Below are 22,075 nucleotides of genomic sequence, written 5' to 3' on the forward strand. Positions count from 1 at the left end.
CCCCCCCCATCAACCCTCAGAAGGATGTTTTAGATCTCAGATGAGATCCTGCAAGGAAAGGACAGAGCAACGCTTGGAATGTAGTAACCACTCCATTTGATGTCGTTTATTATCATGAGGTGATTGTGAATATAGGCTGTGGCCAGTTGGGAAAAGTCTCTGGGCAGAGCCGCCATTGTCCTATTTTGAAACCCTAAATAAAAGAACAGTAATGAATCAGTAACCATGTAGCAGAGATAACACGTTCAGGCAGAGCTGCTAAATTCTGCACATCTTTGTATTCTATTATCTGAAGATAACCTGGCAAAGATGAGGTGTTCTTTGCATTTTATGAAAAGTGAAAAGGCAAGTCAGGTTTCTTCATTTCCTTTTACTCAGCTTCTTTTGGAACTTCCTGTGAATGGAAGATTTGTTTTTCAGAAAGGCAGCATTTCTCAGGAGCACCACAGCATAACAGTGGAACAAGTGGAACAGTCTTGGAGTCAGATCGACCAAAAATCTAATCCTGGTTTCGCCTTTTTAGCTGTATGATTCATGAGCAAATTAGTCAAATTTTGTGGAATTCAGTTTCCTTATCATAAAATAGGAACAGTGTTTATTTACCTCAGGACAGCAGTTCTTAACTGGAGGTGATTTTGCCCCCCAGAGGATGTTTGGCAATACCCAGAGACGTTTTTAGTTGTCTTGACTGAAGAAGGGAGGAGAGGGTGGTCATAGAGACCAGGGACGGCCTGTTGATACACATCCTACGGTGCACAGAGCAGCCCCCATGGCAAGGAATTATTGAGCCCAATGTCAGTAGTGGGAAACCCTGCCTTAGAGTGTTGTTAGAATAAAATGTGTATAAAGCACTTAGCATTGCACATGACAAGTGGGACATTCTTATTTTTCATTAATGCCATTTGTGAATTCCTAGGCCTCCTCCGCTGAGCCCAAGCATTGTGATAAACTGATGCACACTGATGTGTCATACTTATTCTTACACTGTGGGTACATGCACTTTGAAATAAGGCCTTTGAGAGTTGATTCTAAGCGAATTCCTCTGATGGAATGTGAGTCTCCCTAGGAGCTAGGAGATTCGGTCCCCCTGAGCCTCTTATCCAGGAGGTAGGAATTGCAATTCCTCACCTCTCTTCACTGGTTCTAATGATTCGATGAGATGGTGCAGGTGAAGTGCCCTGTGTGTGGCTCAGGGTGGGTGCAAACAGAGGTCAGCATTATCATCAGGTAGAGGTACCATTGATGCTGCCTCCTTCTCTCTCTTTGTCTCTGTCTCTCACCGTTAGGCGTGTGAACATATGGCAGGAATCTGCTCTCTCCAGACCCTTCTGTGTTTTGCTTACCTTGACTGGACTCGGCAGTGGACTCTCCCTGTGAATTTCCCCACCGCAGATGAAAGACTGTCCAGACGTGAGCCCCTCTCCAGCTGGCTTTCATTTTGCCCACAGAGCTGCACATCTTCCTAGCTGTGTCTCTGGCAAGGTCCCAGACAGGGCTCCAGGCTTGGAGTTTGGCTCTGACACTTACTGTTAGGCCCCTTTCTTTGTCCTCATTATGAAACAAGGATGCTCAGAGGCCTCAAAGGTCCTTTCCTCAGCTTCTGCGTGGGCCTTCCCACAGTGAGCTCGGCACCATGGTCCAGGTGGGCCGCCTCATGGCCGGCTGTGCTTCTCATGGTTAACCCAACTCCCTTCAGAGTAGTTTTAAGGTGACTTACAAATGTTTAAGGCACCTCTTTTATTGAATCTGTGATTCTCATAAAATGCACAGGGTTCTCTAGCCCTTAAAGAACGTTTCTGGCTTAATTTTCCCTTTATTTTTTTCCCCTTCTACCAGGAGGATCACTCCAAGTTTAGGTTTGCATTTGCCACTAAACCATAGATGGTCATGGTTTGATTTTTTTTCTGCCTTTGAGGAGGTATCACATATCGGTTGGTTGTTGAAAATCCATGGAGCAGTATTAGTAAGCATTATATCTTAGTTAAGTGGCAAGAGGCTTTTTTTCCTGTGCTAAGTGAGTACTTCAAGGACTGCAGATTGCTAGCACGGCACCTGTGTTGGAGCTGAAGCATGGCGGATGGAGCTGGCGTGCCCACACAGCAGGAGGAGTGCCCGTAACACTTCATCCCTCGTTTAGTCATCTTCAGTTCTTTCCTGTCAGCTCGGGAGGCAGAACTAGCATTTCTTATATAAGTGTAATGATAAAAGTCCTACAGATTCTCAAGTTGCTCAGTGAGTCGGTTACTTCTAAAAGTTACTGAAGTGCTGGAGTCACTGGGGCTACCATGACTTAAAGTCAACACTTGGACCCTTTGGGCTTACTCCACTTTTTAATATCTCTGGTAGAAAACTTCCGTGATACTGAATATTGTGTCCAACAAAAAGAGCAGAGGCTTTGTATAAAAGAGATCTGGATCTGAATTCTTAGTTTGCCACTTGTCAAATTAGTTAAAAGTTACAAGTGATTAATTTTTTGAGAGAAGAGCACTTTTTTTTTTATTTTTTATTTATTTTTGAGAGAGAGAGAAAGGAAGAGACAAAGTACGAGCAGGGGAGGGACAGAGGTGGAGGCAAAGAATCTGATGCAGGCTTCAGGCTCTGAGCTGTCGGCACAGAGCCCCACACGGGCCTTGACTCCACAGACTGTGAGATCGTGACCTGAGCCAAAGTCAGATGCTCAACTAAGCCACCCAGGTGCCTCTGGGTTTTTTTTAAATGTTTATTCTTGAGAGAGAGAGTGAGCACTAGTGGGAGAGGGGCAGAAAGAGAGGGTGACAGAGGATTCAAAGTGGGCTCTATGCTTTGAGTGAGCCTGATGAGGGGCTGGAACTCACAAACCGAGAGATCACAAAGTGACATTATGACCTGAGCCAGACCCTTAACTGACTGAGCCACCCAGGTGCCCCTAGAAGAGCATATTTTTAATTCAGGGGTGGGAGGGTTGCTTCCTTTCACAAAAAGATGCAGTCTGTTTGAGTGGCAGGCAGCTGGGAGTGGAGGTGACTGACAGGAGGGTTGTCTGGTTCTGGGGTGGGAGGGGCGATTCCAGGCTCTGGGCCCTGGAATACAGGAGAAGCAGGCTGCCTGAGGGTCTCAGGGACGGGGCCCAGTGCCGTCTGGCCACCTCTGCAGAGGTCAGCTGGGCCTCACAGCCACCATTGCAGGCCCGAGAGATCAGGCTACCTGTCCTGGGAAGGACATCTGCCCTCTGTGTCTGAGTGGTTGTGCCCTCAGCAAGGTGGGCACAGAATCACATCGGAAAGCCCTCGTTCCCTGGCCTTTGCTCCGACCCTCATGGGGACCTGTACAGTTCTGCCAGCAGGGTGACACAGGGGCCCCAGTCCCTTGTCACCTGGGCTGGAGCTCAGCATCCCTGCCACAGAACCATCCCCCTCATAGTCATAGATGAGAGCTGTATCATAGAGCAGGGAGGCTTGGGTCAGTGTCTGCCACCTCCAAGCTGCCATTGATGAATTCAGAGATGTCAGTGGGGCTCGTGGACAGCATGTGGGATGGCTGGGGTAACTTGATCAGATAATTAACCACTTTGAGCTATAATTTCCTCTTCCACAAAAAGGAAAGAATAACATCCACCTAAGAGAATATTGTGAAGATTTTATAAAGTACTGAACACAGTAATAGGCACATAGGGGGCTCTCAATAAATTATATCTGTTATGCTAAGTTTCTGGTTTTGGAGATACAGCTATTATCCACTATCAGAATAATTGTGTATAACAGGTGGCAAGAGAGCCTTAGTACGTCTGAGAGTGTTAGTCAACTTCATTGGAACTCGTATAGTGAAGAGGCACCATTCCATAAAAGAAACAAGTTACCTATGGAATAGTTTAGCCAAGTAAGAGCAGTTGCCCCTAGAGAACTGGTCACATTAGTGCTGGAGTGACACAAGGATGACAGAGGTAAATCAGGCAGGCCTTGAGTGTTCATACGAAAGTAATGGAGTGTTCAAGACTCCTTCCCTACTGGGGGCACCTGAGTGGCTCAGTTGGTTAGTTCGTGGCTTTGAGCCCCACATCGGGCTCTGTGCTGACAGCTCAGAGCCTGGAGCCTGCTTTGGATTCTGTGTCTCATTCTCTCTCTGTCCCTCCCTCTGCTCACGCTCTATCTCTCTCTCTCAAAAATAAATAAACATTAGGGGAAAAAAAAAGATTACTTCTCTACTGGACAGAAAACTAACTCTCATGAGATTAAGCAAAGAAAATGCCTTCGCTTATGAAATTGTAAGCCTAGGAATGGGGCCAGCTTGAGACACTGCTAGATGTAGGGTTCTATCTCTTGAGTATTCTCAGCTTTGCCTGTGTTGGTTGGCTTCTTTCCACATGAATGTCCTCTTCAACTGGTGGGAAAGATGGCCAGTGAACTCACATCCCTCTAGCCTGGTGATATCGCACACTAGAACATATTTTACCCATAAGCTACAGCAGAACAGTTTCAGTGAAGACTGATTCACACAACTGAGGTCACACGATTGGGAGATGGGAGGTTCAGATAGGGGTCCAGTGTCCTCTCTTCGTGGCTAGGCACGGCAGCATGCGTGACAGTCGCTTGAGGACAGTATGGGGTCAGGAAGAGGCAGTTCTTGAAAGGGAGAAAAAGGGTGTTTCTACTGGAAAAAGAGAACAAATAAACCCTATTATCATTACATATACATTTCCTTCTAAGAGACAAAAGACCACTAGGTATTGGATGAGAGGAGTTATAGTCGGCGTTATTGTTGGGGGGAATAGTTCAAGCTTATGAAAAATGGGTGAAGAAAAATGTAAATTGGAGCAGCCACGCTGAAGAGGACTGCGTAGGAAAAGGGATCGAGATGGGCCACAAGACTTCTCTCTGAAACAGAGAAATGAGGACTTTTGAGGCAGAAGTAACTCCTAATGATCTTAACTGAGAAGTGCTGAGACCAAGAGGAAGAAATACAGTAAGGAGGAAGAAAGCAAGAAAAGGGCAAGGAGAACCTGGAAAAGGGTAAAAAGCCCCTGGAAATAAATGAGTCATCCATGAAAATTCAGAGAGCAAGGTGGTAGGCCAGGAAGTCCGAATTCATCATTTCCTGCTTTATGCAAACCATCACATTGTTTTATTGAAAGAGAAATCCCACAGGTGAGAATTCTGAGGTAGGAGGATATGTCTGAGCATTACCAGATTGGAAAATAATATGAATAGAGACCATGGTTGAATGGTTAGGAAAGTTAATTTTTACTGAAGTTGTATAATGTCTTTAAGGATATATATATATATATATATATATATATATATATATATATCTCCTTAGAGAGAGAGATCACAGAGCATGAGCTGGGGTCAGCATGGACCCCAACACAGGGCTTGATCTCACGACCCTGGGATCATGACCTGAGCTGAAATCAAGAGCATACACTCAACCAAGCAAGCCATCCACACACCCCCAAGGGTTTTTTACATCAATAAATGATTGAATGATGGTCATTTACAAAATTACATATATATATATATATATATATATATATATATATATGTATATGTATATACACACACACACACACACATATATATACACATATATACACACATACATACACACACACACACGTACGTATATGCATTATTCAATTCTGGGTATGCCTATGGATCTTGCCATTATCTCTGCTGGTCAGCACACTGTTGTCAATGCATATCAAACGTCTAGTGATATGCCTAAATATTTTCCATTTTAATTTTTTTTCAGTGTTTGTTTTTGAGAGAGACAGAGCGTGAGTGGGGGAGGGGCAGAGAGAGGGAGACAAAGAATCTGAAGCAGGCTCCAGGTTCTGAGCTGTCAGCACAGAGCCTGATGCAGGGCTTGAACCCATGGACCGCAAGATCATGACCTAGGCTGAAGTCGGATGTTCAACCGACTGAGCCACCCAGGTGCCCCATTATTTTCCAATTTAATTACATTTGCATGTCAAATTTTTCTGTCCTGTGTGTGAACGTGCGTGTGTGTGTGTGTGTGTGTGTGTGTGTGTGTGTGTAGGGTTTACTGTCTCTATCATACACTCTGAACCAAAAATTAATTTCTATACACCCCATCCATTTCCTCTCCCATTCATTTATCATGCAGTTGTTTCCTGGGCCTCTACTACTATGTGCCCTGAAACACTAGTCTGTATGTGGCCTGGAGTGTGCATTAAAACGCAGAAGGGAACAAACACAGGCCTTACAGTCGGGTGTGGAAAGCAGACGTTAAACAAATAAATGTAGAAGCACGTCCATAATTACACATTGTGGTGGTGCAGAAGAAGCGGTCTAGAGGCTGGGGACTGGCTTCCATCTGGTTGGGGGGATAGAGGTGAGGCTGCTCTGAGAAAGCGACGTCTCAGCCAAGCATTGGAGGACAAAAAAGAACAAAACAGGTGAAAATCAGAAAAGTGAGTGTGGCAGAGGGAGAACAAATACAAAATCCTCAGGTATAAGAAAGGGCAGAAGGGCAGGCATGGAACTGAGGTGATGGTTTCTGTCCTTTCCATTTCTTGACTCCTGCATTTGAGCACCTGTTCCAGCAGGTCAGGAACTGTGTCTTTATTTTCTTTCCACCCCGTGGCGGGGTCAGTGTGCTCTTATTAAGCTGTTGTCTCTGAGCCCCAAACCCACCCCTCCCCGTTCTGCTGTGTGATGCTGGGGATTTAGCTCACCTCATTTTGCATCTGCCCAGCGGGCTTCCCGGTGGGTTCTGTGCTGTCCAGAGGGGTTGCCAGATGAAGGCTGTTAGTCGTGAACAGAGGAGGGACTCCTTATCAGCTCGCTGCTTGTAGTTTTAACACAGATTTTATTTATCTCAGAAGCAGTTGGTCCCAGTTCCCAACTTTGTTTTGTTCTGTCCTCTGCAGAGCGAGGCCCTTCAGACATACCAGGACCAGCAGGCCACATGCCCTCCTCAGATGCCTGGGTCCCACCTCCACAGAGTGACCCTTGCAAGCTTCCAGGTTCTAATGACTCCGTCTTCCATCTGTCTCCCCACCCTTAAGTATGGTAGCTGCCCCCCTGCAGTTACTGTATTTGTCTCTTCAGTGCTGTCTGTCTTCACCTTTTTTCATCCTTCCAATCCCTGTTTAGCCGATTCCTTATATTCAGTTCTCCCTATTAAGATTATAGGTGGCATGTGCATTTTCTTGACTGGCCCCGACTGACCCGTGACTGATTTAACTGTCTGCTCTTACTCAAATTTGCCACCCCTTAATGAGGAGCCCCAGCTGGGCCCGTCCAAGGCCAAATGTCCATGAGTGGCAAAGGAAGCAAGAAAGGATGATCACCAGGCTTGAAAATGTATTCCTCTCAGAAGCTTGCACAGCCTGCCTATTCCCAGTCTCTACTATGAAATATCTTTTCCAAGGTTAGCAGAATTATGAAAACATCAATTTGGCCATTATTGACTTTTCAGCCAGGATACCAAGAAAGTCTTTCAGCAGCCTCAATAAATTAAATCTAGCCACCTAGCTCCCAGACTGGCAGGCTCCTACATCATTGACAGGGAAGACAGGGGAAAGCAGTTTTCCCAGCTGTTGCTGTAAATGATGTGCATTGTGCTCACAGCCATTAGCAGGTGGAGAATTTGAAGTGTGGGTAGATTGCAGAGCTCCCTCTTTTAAAAATGCATAAGCACTCTGTGAGTTTGCTAAGTCATGTTTCACGCGGCTCGGTTTGAATTTTTCATGGGGGAGAAATATTCTGTAGTCTTTCCTCTTTCATTCCTCCTTTATCAGTAAGGACTTCTGCCATTGGGGCTATAGTCGAAAAGGGCTGTGTACAGTCGTACAGTTCGCTTGATTGGTCCTCAATATTTCCAAGTTGTACAATGTTGGAAGATTTGAGCTTTAAGGACTTAGGCCAGTTGAGGGTCCTGCTCCTCCCCAGTTAATCCAAACTACAAATTACTCCCAGCTCTGGGTTTAAATTTATTTTATGTGTCTTCAAGTCAATTTTTATCTCAGAAGATGCATCCATTTGTGAAATTCTAAGCCCTGCACGGTAAAGGAAACTTCTTTCCGAAAGTCTCCCTGGTCACGTACTGTGTTGTGTGCTTGTGGTCACGGTCCACTCCCACACCAACAACAGACATTACTAAATGTCATTATACATTTTCTTGATGAGTCCAGTCTCAGCATTCGTGTCCTTCCTCACATGATGTTCCAGCCAGGCCTAACAATTGGTTGTATAGCCCATCGGTGGGAACCTACTAATCTTATCTAACAGGCTCCTGATTTGTTTTGTTTATGTAGGTTAGCGTCTGGCTTTTAGTAGAGCACTTATGTACAGATGAAAGCAATACTTCTTGGGTGCTGCCTGCCAGCCATGAAACACCTTCACGTTAATTGTCTCATTTTCCTAAAACCTCTCTGAGGGAGATACTTTTATTGGCCTTATTTTATTTTATTTTGTTTTTTTTATATAGAGAAGCAGCACTCAAGAACGTGCACGAGCATGGGAGAAGGGTAAAGGGAGAGGGAGAAAGAGAGAATCTTAAGGAGGCTCCATGCCCACACGGAGCCCAATGTAGGGCTGGATCTCACAACCCTGAGATCATGGCCTGAGCTGAAATGAAGAGTCAGACACTTAACTGACTGAGCCAGACAGGTGCCCCTTGTCTTATTTTTTACATGAGGAAATCGAGGCTCATAGAGATGAAGTAATTTATCCAAACTGACAAATTGTGGGGCTTATTCTGGAGCCTACAAGCTGTGCCCTGTTAGGATCTTAATGCAATTCAGCATATGTGTTTGGGCTCATTCATTCATTCATCAAACATTTTTTACCAAACCTCTATTCTGTGCTGGGCACCACAAATGGTAGAATATCCAACAAATTCAGCAATGGTTTATTTAAAAATAAAGAGTGCGGTTGTGCTGTTTGACCATTAACCAGTTAATAAACCCCTCGAAAAACAATTTTTTTTTTTGCTTTTTTAGTATCAATAAATCAGACTTTTCTTAGGATGAAATGGTTTTCTCCCTGTATCTGGCTAATCAGTTGTAACCTATTTTCTCTTCAAGTGGAGACAAATGTTCCAGCCTCTATAGAAAGCTCAGCAGATTGGGAGCAAAAGTATGTTATGATTTTAAGTACCAAGGCATTTATGAGATCGTAATTGGCTATAATTGAGGGGATTCTAGAACACCTTGAGTTACAGAAAGATTGACCTTTTGCAGATCCTTCCACGTCTGCCAGGACTGCTGAGCACATGTCAGTGGGACTTTAAGAGCGGCTGTGTCCAGACCCCACACACATCACTTGTCTCTTCTGGTTGAAAACCTCTGCTCTGTTTAAGTTCTTGGGAAGTGGGTAATCGGAGAGACAATGCTTCCAAAAAAAGAAACAGAGTGGTGTCTGTCTTCTTACATTTGAGTATCTTTCACATTTCATGATGACTCTTCACACAGTATCTCCAGCTGGATTAATACCATTCTCTTCCTTGATTCTGACCTAATATACAGACTTCATAAGTCTTCTTATGAATTATCTTGCCAAAAACGTTAAAACATTCAAATGTTCTCATAAAATATTGAAACACGTGGTAGTATAATCGGCTCCACTAAAATTAAGTTGTTCAATTTCCCTTTAATAGTGATAGCGCCTGGAAGAGGTGGAAAGTAATATTTCTATTTGCCCGGAAGCTGGAGAATCCCAGCTGACATTGGAATCCACGATCAGCCCAGTGGTTAGGGAGGATTCCGCATCTATCCCAGGTTCCTGGCTTGGACGTGCAGTGAGTGTTGTGTACGTTTTTCTGCAGAAACACACGGCGCTCTGCCCCATGATGGTGTTTGTGTTACTAAACTGACTTTTAGGAAAGCCCCGGGTGTCCCTCCAAGAACCTCCAAGGGAAGGTAACTCTTAGGGAGAAGAGCACAGGACAGGCTTGCACTTCTACTTGTTCAGCAGGGTTTATGGCCAAAATTTTTTGTCATTTCATTGTGAGATAATGGGCAGGCATATCTCAGCACATATTTCTTCTTTTTCTCCTTTCTATCTGTCTCTTCTTTCCTCTCCTTCCTTTTTCTTAAGATTTAGGTCAGTTTCTGCACTTTTCTCAAAAAGGATCAAACTGGATCAGCTCTGGCCTGACGTGATTACTTTTTTTTGGCCCAGTGCATTCAAGCCTTTTCTCCATCAAGTCATATTAGTATAGGGATGGCTGGGTTTGGAGAGGTAGAGGCAGATTCTGCCTTCAGAAGGAGAGAAATGATACCCTCAGAATCTGAGCTGGCAGACAAAACATTTTCTCTTGCTGATATTTTCAGTCACCAGCTGGTACACGTTGAGCATTTTCCCTGTTGCATGGAAGATATTTATTGGTAATAGCCTGGGAGAAGTAGAACATTATTGCTGTGGTGATTCCTTTTGGCTAATTGGATTGTTGCATTTCATTTAATGGGTGTATAAATACAATGATTACAGTCACATTTTAAAAAGTGGTCTGAAAGAGTGGGTATACTTTAGAGATAATTGTGGAGTTGGGAGTTGCGATTCACAGGGACTCTTTTTTTTTTCCCCCTCTGGAAAATGTTTAAGATAAGTGTCTATAAATATTTAAATTATTTAGATATGTAGATGACAGGCCTTTTACAAGAAGACAGGACATAACTTTGCAAATAGTTTCTTTTTCCCTTTTAGATTTCCTCTACCTTGACGATATTAGAAATGGCACTAAAGTGGGATCTTATTATAATATGATTCATTATTTATGAGAATAAGATATAGCACAAATCAAAACTGGGTCTCCTTTTAAACACATAAAGATACTACATTATCCTTGTCCTCAATATTAGCATCATAAAGGGGACTCATTTCCCTTTATTTTTTATGGCTTAAATGCAATGAGCTATATGAAATGCCCAGCATATAATATACGATGAGTAGATAGTATCAAGTTCGTGACTCTAAGAAGACTGTTTGGAGCATAGAAGGCTGGGGGCAGTGACTTATGTTTAGGAACTTGCTTTGTTCCCTAACTGTAGATTTTCTAGTTCAGAGAGTCACCAACCACGTATCTGAAAAATGAGTCTGTCTCCAAACAGCTGAATGCAATGCTATGAGTCAAGACTGAGGGGAATAGGAAGAGAGGAACTCACATTGGCTTAAATATAATACAATGGTTCATAGAGCTTAAAAGCCTACTGACAGTACCGGCTTCAGGTGTGGCTAGATCCAGGACTTAAAAGTGACTGTTAGGATACAGCCTTTTATTGAATTTCTACACTGTACTCCGAGCTATTTGCTGGGGTTACAATAATAGACACTAGCTGTGCCCACTTCACGGAGGTCATGGTGAATAGCTGAAATGCATAAAGAAAAAAAGAATTATAACAAAATGTAATATGTGCAATAATAGAGGCACTTTGAAAACAAAACCATAATTCAGAGAAAAAAGTGATAAGTATTTCTGAGGAGAGGTGAGCAAGGACTGCAGAGAGAAGTTAAACCCTGAACATTGTTTTTTTAAAGAAACGCAGGAATTTTTACAGTCAAGCAAATTCAAGAAGAATGATTAATTGCTTTGGTTATGATATTTGGGAAATTTACATTCAAATCTCAGCTCTGCCACTTGCAAAATGTACAGACTAGGGTAAGTTTCTTAAATTCTCAGGGTCTGTCTCAGTTTCCTTGTATGGGAACTAGGAGTGGGGCTGCTGAGCTCATAGAATTATCACACGGCTCCCATGAGTTGATGGCTGTGCAGAACTCACCTGGGGGCTGCCACAAAGGAAGCCCTCCCTGACCCTTCCCCTCTTGTACCTGGTTACAGTAACGTGGAGCTTTGGATCTGGGTTTAACGTCAGCCACAGTAAAATCAGGTAGCATTTACGGAGGGTAAATATCATGCACTGCATTAAGCATTTCACTTGATTTATTTAAATCCTCCCTACAAACTCAAGGTAGTAGGAGGGTGATTATACTCACCTTCCCAGTGAGGAAACTGAAGCTTTGAGAATGGAAGGGGACTGCCAGGGTGACAAGGTTAGTGGGTGGTGCAGCTGAGCCATTGGTCACAATGCCTGTGGACAGAAGCGTGATACCATCCTTCCTTTTGTGCAGTAGACCACTAACTTCCTTCCATCAGCAGATTTGGCTTTTGGGTAGTCATGCTGTAGCCTGGCCTGTGTGGCCCCCTGCTTTTTCTGAAGACGTGGCTGTGGACGCTTGGGTGCGTGTGTGTTCAGGTGCTGTGCTGCTCCTCCAGACTGAGGTGGCTGGCATTAACCCCTTGGGTGCTGTGCTTCCTTGCAGGTGAGCCTTCCAGGTGGTCATCCTCACACTGCCACTGCTGCTGCAAGAGCACCGCAGGCGACAAAGAAGGGGAGAGTGGCACGTCTTGCAACGACCTCTCCACCTCTAGCTGCGACAGCCAGTCTGAGGCCAGCTCTCCGCAGGAGACGGTCATCTGTGGGCCCGTGACACGCCAGACCAACATCCAGACTCTGGACCGTCCCATCAAGAAGGGCCCCGTGCAGCTGATCCAGCAGTCGGAGATGCGGCGGAAAAGCGATCTGCTCCGGACTCTGACTTCGGGCTCCAGGGAGTCGAACATGAGCAGCAAAAAAAAAGCTGTTAAGGAAAAGCTCTCCATTGAGGAAGAGCTGGAGAAATGCATCCAGGATTTCCTAAAGATCAAAATCCCAGATCGGTTCCCCGAGAGAAAACATCCTTGGCAGTCTGAACTTTTACGGAAGTATCATCTATAGGGGAGGGGCGGGGGGCGGGGCAATGGGAGAAGAAAGAAATCATGTCACTATTTGGAAATAAACCTCCTAGCGAAATTCACATTTGAAAGAAAAGTAACAACTAACAATACGTTTGTGAGAACACAGTAGCCCATCGATACACTACTGCCTATTTACCTAGTTCACCTTAACATTTAAATCCACAGGGTAGATCTCTTTCCAGATGTGGAATTATAAGAAAATCTCTTTTTGGTTACTTGTTTGTTTGTTCACTGGGTCCCGTGTGCTGAGCATCTTACGTATAAGGAGAGCCAGCTACAGAGGAGTAGCTGAGAGGCCTTGGGAGTCCTCTCTCCCCAACTGGGTTTTTCTCTCATCTTCTCCCTCCCTCCTTTGAATGAGAGCATGGTAGAAAGAGATCTGGCCCAATGGCATAGGTTCGGGTTTTTTTAATTTTCCTTTTCCTTTTTGTTTATGGGGTGGGGGGGAATGGCAGATTTATATGACTTTTCACTCAAATCTATTATGTGCCAGTTTATATTGACGACATACGCATGAGTATTTGTGCAAACACAAGCACAACGATGTATGTACATACACACAGTGCACACATGTCCCCAGGGCCGGGGCATCCTAAGGGGATCACCCCTGCTCCCAGCAGCAACCTCTTAGACTCCTTCAGACAGAGGAGTCTCAGCTCCTTTCTTAAAACCCTTCTGGGAAGATTTCCCAGCCTCTTTTGGCAACACTTTCTACCATCAGGTAACCCTCGTCGTCAACAAATTGTCTTCCTTATTTTGAAATGAACACCCTCAGGCTCCATAGTACGGTTTTGCTCTTTCTCTGCACTAGGAGAGGGTGAGAAGAGCTAGTAAAACATTCTTTGTATTAAAGAAACAGACATTCCTAGCCGTGAAAATTCTCCCTGACCCCACACTCAGCCTTCCCCACCCTGAGCTGAGTTACCTTCCTTCTCTCAATGTTTTCAGAGTCCTTCCTGCCCACGTTTTAATGGCCTGGGCTTTTCATGTAATCTGCATTCAGTTCTCTGCGTCCCTATATGGCTGTGGAAGTAAGAACAACACACAGGACTTGAATAGGGGTCCAGCCTTTCATTTTGTTTCTTGAAGAAGCACTTGTTTTCCACACTCTACCTGATTTCTCATAGCCTTTTCAAACTACAGTGCTACATTGTTACTTCCTGGTAGCTGGTCTTGTCTTTAGTATTCTGGGATTTGGCTGTGTCTGTACTATGATGTGGCTGTCATTTCCTTGATATGAATGCACAACCCAACTGGATAACTAGAGCTTGAAAATGAAGGTTTTGGCTTTCTAAGCTATCTTTCTTGAGTCCATCTTTGGCCTGTAGAGACACAGCCAAAAAGAAACTGTTAATAGCCATCTATCCATATGGTTCTGTATTCCATAAATGTACTAATAGGTCTTTCATAGGCTTGTGGTAAATGAGGATGAAAAGACCAGTTTTTATTTTCAGCATTCCTCATGCATTTCAGTGGGAACTTAAACAATAATTTGTCAATCATTGTTTGTGTGCCAAGCACTCCTATTTTTATTTTTTATTGTGTGTGTGTGTGTATGTGTATATGTATCACAGGTAATAAAGGCAACTGGATGACGTCTGTAGGAGGGAAAAGTAATGGCCACTCGCTTCCTTTTGAAATATTTTGTTGATGCACATTTATTATGTAAGAGGTTCTCTCTTGATTCCTGTTACTAGTGCCTATTTAGTATATGGATATCTTTCTGAATTTTTGTAATTCTTGCCCTCACCTCTGGGCGACAAACGCAGCCAATGTTTTCCTGTCCTGAGGTTCAAATGGAATTTAAAGGTCTACTTAAGTGAAAAAGAAAGTTCACCTGGGGAGTTGAGTTGTTAAGAAATTTACCATTTATGAATTTAAGTGGTGTCCGTTTATGTATTAGTATATTAGCAGGCATTTGTTCGTAACTACAACATAGTTTTGTAAAGCCTACCAATATGTCTTGTTTCCTTTCAAAGTTTCTTCATACCATACCCAAATACCATCATCCCAATGATAGCAATCCTGCAAAGAATCACAGAATTGAATGGGTCAAGAAGAAATTGAATACAGATAAAATATCCCCAAACTCACTTAGGTCGGATGATTCCTGTGGCCCTGTTGGAATTTGCCATCTACATTAACTGCCCAAGGTTCCAGCTTCCTTAAATTTCAGGCCTGACTATAATGGTGTCAAGACAGAGATACACTAGTAAGAACTGGAGGAGGAGGAAGATGTCAGTCCACCCCACTGCTTCTACCGCCCGCTTTCAATAGGAAACCCAACACTGCAAAGAAAATGTTCATGGCATACGTCCCTGACCCTTGACCCGTCGTGAATTTTTTTCTCCATAGGCAATTCTTAGACCTCCCCAGTGATCGAAACTGGTGGTAGGAAATCTGATTAAAACAATAATAACAGTTTTAATCTGGGTCAGCTCTAAACTGACACCTACCCGAAGTAGTCCAAATAGCTAAGACAACTGTGGGTGTTGATTATGGAGATGAATATAGACCTGATCAGGAAATCTCTGAGGAGCCACCAAGTCCGTGGGAAGCTTCTGTCCTTGTTTGAGTGCAGTCATCCCCTGAGGAAAGTGTGGCCTGCCACAATGGAAATGAGCTCTGAGTAAGTGAGTTACACGATTAAACGTTCGGTTACCCCCGATTCATGCCAGTTTCCCAGAGCTTAGAATAGCTTTAGGAACTTGTAGTTCACTTCTGGACAGAGCGATATATGTGGTTCACTTCTTAAATACTGGTTATGATGAGGGCCGTAATTTGCTGATATGAAGAAACTAAGAACATCCGATGGATCGAATGAATGAGGAATCATATGTATAGAACCCCAACTTAGGTTGCAGTGCTAAAATCCAGTGAGGTTGGGGATGTCACTCTCTACAGGTCCATGGATCTCCTGAAGTCAGAAACACATTTATGAAGTCCTCCTACCCATTATCAAAAAGGAAGTGACTTATGTTTAGCAGGAAAGGGGGGAGACAGGAAAATAAAACTGTGAGATCACTGTGGTGTTGTGATCTCCCTCCCCCTGCTGAGAAAAAATTGCACTGAGATATGGTCATAAAACAACAAAGTGAGGTGGCTTCCAGAATATGCTGTGGTGTAATCCTTTGTGATTGTAGGCAGTTATCTTACTGGACATGCATGCCTGGTAAATTAAAATAAAAGGGGAACAACGCACAAATGTGTTCCCTTCACCCTTATTCCTCCTTAGCCATGTCTACCCTCAACTGATTCACTTAGGGAGACACATTTATTAGAAGAAAACTAATGGACCTTTTCATTTTTCAGTTGCCCTTGTTTGATTCAAAGGCACCTTTATTCCTAGGCACAGATGTGTGTTCTTCATCGTGGGCCCTCTTAGTTGTCAACAGCTTGTGCTTCTGCATTACTTTTGCTTCTCTAGGCTTTAGATTCCCCTCTGATTATCCTTTGTTGCTGCCACAGGCAAAACACGCTCCAGTGAGAAGAAGAAAAGGCATATATGGTGTTTGGCAAAATTTCCTGACACCAACTCCCATAATGGGAGCCACACGTAGATTCTCAGACGTTTTCCTTCGTTATAGTTGTAACCTTCCAACTTTGTATGTACCGTGACGAATTAACCCAGCGCATTTGAGTGCTGGTATTTTCTGCCACTAGATACCATCCTGTGGAATTTGACTAACCTTGGTCTTCTAGATGATCTTTGCTAGAATGAATGAGAGTCTTTCTGTGAACTTTTAGGGAGAATTCTTTGTCACCTCCACTTGACATAGCAATTTTCAAAGGAAAAATGAAGAGAGTCATTTTTTTCCCCCTGGTGACTCTGTAGCAGATAAATGCTTTTGCCAATTTGCATGCTGGGTTGTAGGTTTAGCATGGGCCATTTCTCTCCTTAATGTCTTGGCATTGTTGGCATCTTGCAATCTTGATGGCCCACTGTTCCAATTTATTTATTTTCTTTTATTTGTCAAATAACACACTAGAGAAGGAATCTGAGTGAGTATTCTGTATTCTGAGTTAAAATGGAGTTAGATGTCATTTGTACAGGACTGTACAATGATTAATATCTGCAGAGAAATTAGACCAAATGAAACCTGCTGGAATGAGTTTGATTTATATTGCCTTCATCACTCTGGATTTAGATCAAATGGTTATTGCTCTCCACCCCTGCTGAAAGAAAAGAGTCTTAAACTTTAATAATCACCATGTTATGATGCAACCACAGAACTTATATGTTTGAAACATCTGTATTTCTCATCTTGCAACATACATTCAAATGGAGATTCTTTTCCTAGTGACCTCCACTGCAAACTTTTATCAGTGTTGTTCAATACTTGGTGTGCACAAAAATCTTTTGTAGTACCTGTAAAAATGCAGATCCCTTTACCGTAGCTCCAGAGAGAGTGATTCAGAAACTTCTAGCAGGGCCAAGGAATATGCATTTTGGCCCAGCATCTTTAATGATTTTGATGGGATGGTCTCTGGACCTTTAAGAAATTCTGTTGAGGGAACTATGCAGAGGTCTGTATTTTCTCACTTCCTTTCACTTTTATTTCCACTACAAAGAAGCCAAGGCTTACACTATTCATTATCTTAAGAGAAAAGGCCCAAAGAAAAGAATCCTAGGACTAGGGCAGAGTAGATTCCATGGTTCTTCTGCTGCCTGTCAACCACAGCACCTTTCCATTTTGTGCATATTTGTGTATTTTGTTTTTGTTTTGTTTTTTGCCAGACTGAAAGCCTGCATCAATATAGTTTTATGTCTTGGTACTGAGGGTAGATGGGAGCACATCTCTGAGTGAGATGTATCCTTATGATACCCATCAAGGAAGGAAAAAAAGGTGAAGTTTCGCAAGGACAGTTGTTCGTTTCCAGGCCTTGTGCAGTCTGAGTCAGAGGAACTTGATAATGATCCATAATTTAATGGTGGTGTGTGTGGCCCCAAAGGCGGTCCCATTAACTGCACATATAAACACCACCAAAATGAATAGGCAGTGATTAGTGAATTTAGCTGCATCTCACCAATAAGATCCTGAGTCATTGAATTGCTAAGTTTGTCCAATTTGACTTACGCAAGATTATGACACTCTCAGATAGTTGAAGATGCTGAATGCCAATATTAACTAAAACCGGCAAGCAAAACCCAGGAGGAGAGGGGAGGGGAGGAGAGGAGAGGAGAGGAGGAAGGAAGAAAAAGAAAATTCAAAACACTGTACATATTTCATATACGATGGCAAGAAGGAGATGAATTTCTATAATTTTCCACTCTGACCAGAAGGGATGGCCATACTATGATTATTAAGATAGAAACCATTTTAGGGAGTTTCAATGATCCAGGTGGTTCTACCCATATAACAGAATAACTGGGCAGGTATCAAATTCCCACATGATACAAGAAATAGAGAATGAATGGCTTAAATACACTCTCATGATGATCCTCCATGAATATTTAAACACCGCTGTCATAGGAAAGTAAAGAAAGGTTAATAAAATTAATAAACTTAAATTGCCAGTTAAGATTATTTGGCCAAGATTTTTTAAAAATGTTAAATTGGATTCAGCTTGCTTCCCTCCTCTATTTCCCAAGTAGGGTCCCTTCATTGTCCCAGCTTCCTAACCTTTAAAAAAATGTTTCTGTTTGTGAACAAAGTGTGTTGTTTACTGGGGAAAGAATTTTTAGTTCCTAGACTGTCACCCTTGCTTTATTTAGGGAATTTACTTTGAAAAAGCTAAAGAAAAATGTACCCTAGCCCTGCAACTATCTAGGGTTTGTCCTGGGTTGAACAGGAGTGGTGATTTTCCTGTTAATCAGCCTCCTAAAAGCACTTACATGCTGACTGGAGGATTTAGTGTCTCCTTTCTCCAGCAACCTCTTTCAGCTTGTCAGTTGATTCTTAGAATTGACCTTTAGCTAATTTACCTGCATTTGCACAATAAAAATCAGCCTCACTTCAGACTCTGTCTCCTGCTGGTGGTTGGCTCCATCCATCACAAAGGGAAGCAAGATTGATGCACCAGAAAGTAGCGGAGACTTGCTTAGTAACTGCACCTCCGTGTGAGTGTATGGGAGTGTATACGCACACTTGTGCGATTTTTAGGTCAGGGTTGGGTCAGTGGCTAATGTCCATGATAATGCTATCTGCATGCATGGAAAAAGTCTTCGGTTACAAAGTTTCAAAGCTTTGAATTCAGCACGAATTGGTCTTTACTATGGGTGTCAGTGCCTGACAATGTTGAGTAAAGCTGGTCTGCAGATGTGGATTTTGAGCACCACGGGTTTCAGGGTAAACATCAAACTCATTTTTATTCATATAGTCACTAGTAGCAATGACATTTAGTCAAAAAAGAAAAAAAAATAGAAAAGGAAAGGGAAGGAAAAAAGATAACCATGAAAGCTAAAATATACACAGGATTCTCAGTGATTACTGGCAGTTTTTCTCAATTGCAGCCAGTGGTCATTGATTTATTCGTGTATGTGAGAGAAACAGTCTCTGGAAACACTCTTCTTCGATTTGTGTGGGTTACGTGTATTTCAGGCAGTGGGTCTCATTCAAGGGTGATTTTTGTCAAAGCCCCAGGGGACTTTTGGCAGGTGCCTGGAGACATTTTTGATTGTCCTGACTTGAGAGGTGCTAACTGGCATCCAATGGGTAAAGACCAGAGATGTTGCCAAACATCCCAGAATGCACAAGACAGCCCCACAACAAATAATTATGCAGCCCCAAATGTCAATAGCGCTGAGATGGAAAAACCCTGAATTAAGGGTTGGCTCTCATGTTCCAAAGCATTGTTGCCATGAAGAGAAAGGACATCTGGTTCAGGAGATTGGATGAGGTGGTGTGATAGTAATTATACCACCTTACATCTCTACAGGGTTTACTTAAGATGGGATACAATTGTCCTTTCATGCAAATGTGAATGCTGAGATTTAGAGAAGTTTACATCCTGGTTTCTGGGGTGTCAGTAATGATGGGGTAGGTCTGCGGTCTGGGATTCTGTCTTCTAGTTACTCTCTGCCTCAGAAAAACGGTATTTCAGTGAAGTCATCAATCTTACAACTAAATGTGTTTGGTGTAAAGCACTTTGGGAGCATTTTGAGTTCACAGGACCCTATTAAGGATGTTTTTCAAGCCAAACCACAGTAGCTAACAGGTGCTCTTAAGAAATGAAACAGGAAAAAGGGAGAAAAAGTACTGAGAATAGGCCAATGATTTCATCGTCTTAAACTGCTTATCATGTACTTTGCTTCTTTAGGCGGAAAACCCCCTTGCTAACGGTGACAGAGCTAGGAAAATATTCTCATTCTCATACTGGAGGTCCCCATGCCATTATTTTCAAAGACGTGACAAGTCTGAGCATAGACCCTGGCTATTGAGCCATATTATTTCATTTGTATGTACTGACTTCATTAGGACACAAAACATGTTTGTGTCTTAAATATTTGACATTTTTCTTTCAACTTCTCATGCCAACATCCCAGTGTTGGAATAAAGGTCAGAACATTCTATCCTCATGTCATCCAAGGGAAACTGGGACCCAGAGACTTTAAGTCAGTCATGCATTCTTTCCTTTTTCATGCATTCATTTGGCAGGCTTTTGTTGAGTGCCTACCATGTACAGGCCACTGTGGTGAGCATTATAATGTACTGGGGAATCACGTGTGTGATACAGCACTTGAATTCCTATCCCTCAATTCCTAGACTAACATTATTTTTGTATGTAATTCTGATCCACATTCTAGATTTCTAATTTAAATATTAAGTTATAAATGACGTATATTAAGGATAGTGTGCACACAAGGAATATGTGCCAGAAAACATGCCTTATCTAACCCTATAATTACCCAACAAAGTAGGCCCTGTTACTGTCCTTTTCTCACGGATAAAGTCAGTGACAATCAGAAAGGTAAAGTCGCACGTAACTGGACAGTGGAAGAGCCAGATTTCCATCTGGGTTTATTAGACTCCAACCACCTCATTATATAATGTTTTGTCTCTGTTCTCTGGATTTCACCTGTTTCTGGTTTCTTCTACTCTAACCAAAAGGTAGCCAGGAAGAACCCAGCCTGACACCCTTCTGGAAAGTCATTAGCTAATAAACTATAAATCCCATTAGACATGCACCTCCCTAGGAGATAAAGAAGGACGCACCTGGAGGGGTAGTCTTGCCTCCCACAGACTGTACTTCCTAACACACGCCCTATCAAGGGGCAGTAACGTTACAGAACACATGTCTGGGGAACACTGATGCCCTAAGAAACCCAAAGTGGTGAGATACGTTCTGTGTTAAGACGATGGTGCCTACACGTGCTTCCTGGGCGTTTACAGGTTACCAGGGAGATCTCACGGGAGGTAAAATAGGCCTGCGTGTGTGTGTGTGTGTGGGTACGTGCGTGTATGTGCTATTTTCACCTTTGGGCCTTCTAAACAATATCAGTTTTTTCAAGATAGGTCAGAAATCCAAACATGATTGGCTGCCCCCAGAATCTCATCATTACTGTTCTAAGTTGGAAAATAAGAGAGGCGGCCACGAAAGGAAACTGCACTGAAATAGGAGTGCGTGTATGAAGAATATGTATATATGTGTGGTGTGTATGTGTGTTAATATATAACTTTTATGTATATATGTATATATGTGTGTACATCTATCTAAATGTATATATCTATCTATATCTATACATATGTATACACACATAAATCTGATAGTTTGAAACTGGGATTTTGAGTTTGAGGGATTATTATTATTATTATTATTATTTATCATTGGTTTCCTAGATAGTTCTGTTTTCCAAAGTTATCTCCCACTATGAGTGTGTATATATTATGGTACCAAAAATATGATTAGAATACCTTGGTATAACATCTATGGATACAAAACCAAAGTGCATTTAAGGAAAAGTCAAACTTGTAAAAACTGGCTTTCTTATTTGAACTAGTGGTTTGAATTCCAAACTATGTGTTTTCGAACATGATCATTCCCACCCCCCCCAAAAAAAAGTCCCAAAAGAACAAAAAACAAAAACTCCACCAAATGAATATGATGATATTTAAGAAGAAAAGAATAAGACTATATAGGTCTACAAGAGCACAAATTCAGTGGTTATTACACTAATGGTACTTCACCTGCTATCCATTAGTTTATTCTTTCCCTACTGGTTTCACTTTAGCATTCGTGGGAAGGGGATCCCTGTAACCCTACACAATTTGTATGTGGAGCTAGTTACCTGTTTAATTGTTTTAAGACTATAGTAAATAATTTGTAATATGCACATTGTAAATATATAGTACAGCTTAAGGGCACGTTGTAATAATAACCAAACACTTTCCAGACTCCT

General features: G+C 42.6%; 1 protein-coding gene across 1 annotated transcript in view; it reads left to right on the plus strand.

Moving 5' to 3' along the window:
- KCTD16 (potassium channel tetramerization domain containing 16) overlaps positions 1 to 21,349 on the plus strand; it is a 259,816-nt gene extending 238,467 nt beyond the window's left edge. The window contains exon 3 of the mRNA XM_030320587.1: positions 12,261 to 21,349. Coding sequence (XP_030176447.1) covers positions 12,261 to 12,715 — 455 coding nt within the window. The 3' untranslated portion in view covers positions 12,716 to 21,349. The remainder of the gene's footprint in view (positions 1 to 12,260) is intronic.
- The last annotated feature ends 726 nt before the right edge of the window (positions 21,350 to 22,075 follow it).

Source organism: Lynx canadensis, chromosome A1 (assembly GCF_007474595.2).
Source record: "Lynx canadensis isolate LIC74 chromosome A1, mLynCan4.pri.v2, whole genome shotgun sequence".
Classification (NCBI taxonomy): Eukaryota; Metazoa; Chordata; class Mammalia; order Carnivora; family Felidae; genus Lynx; species Lynx canadensis.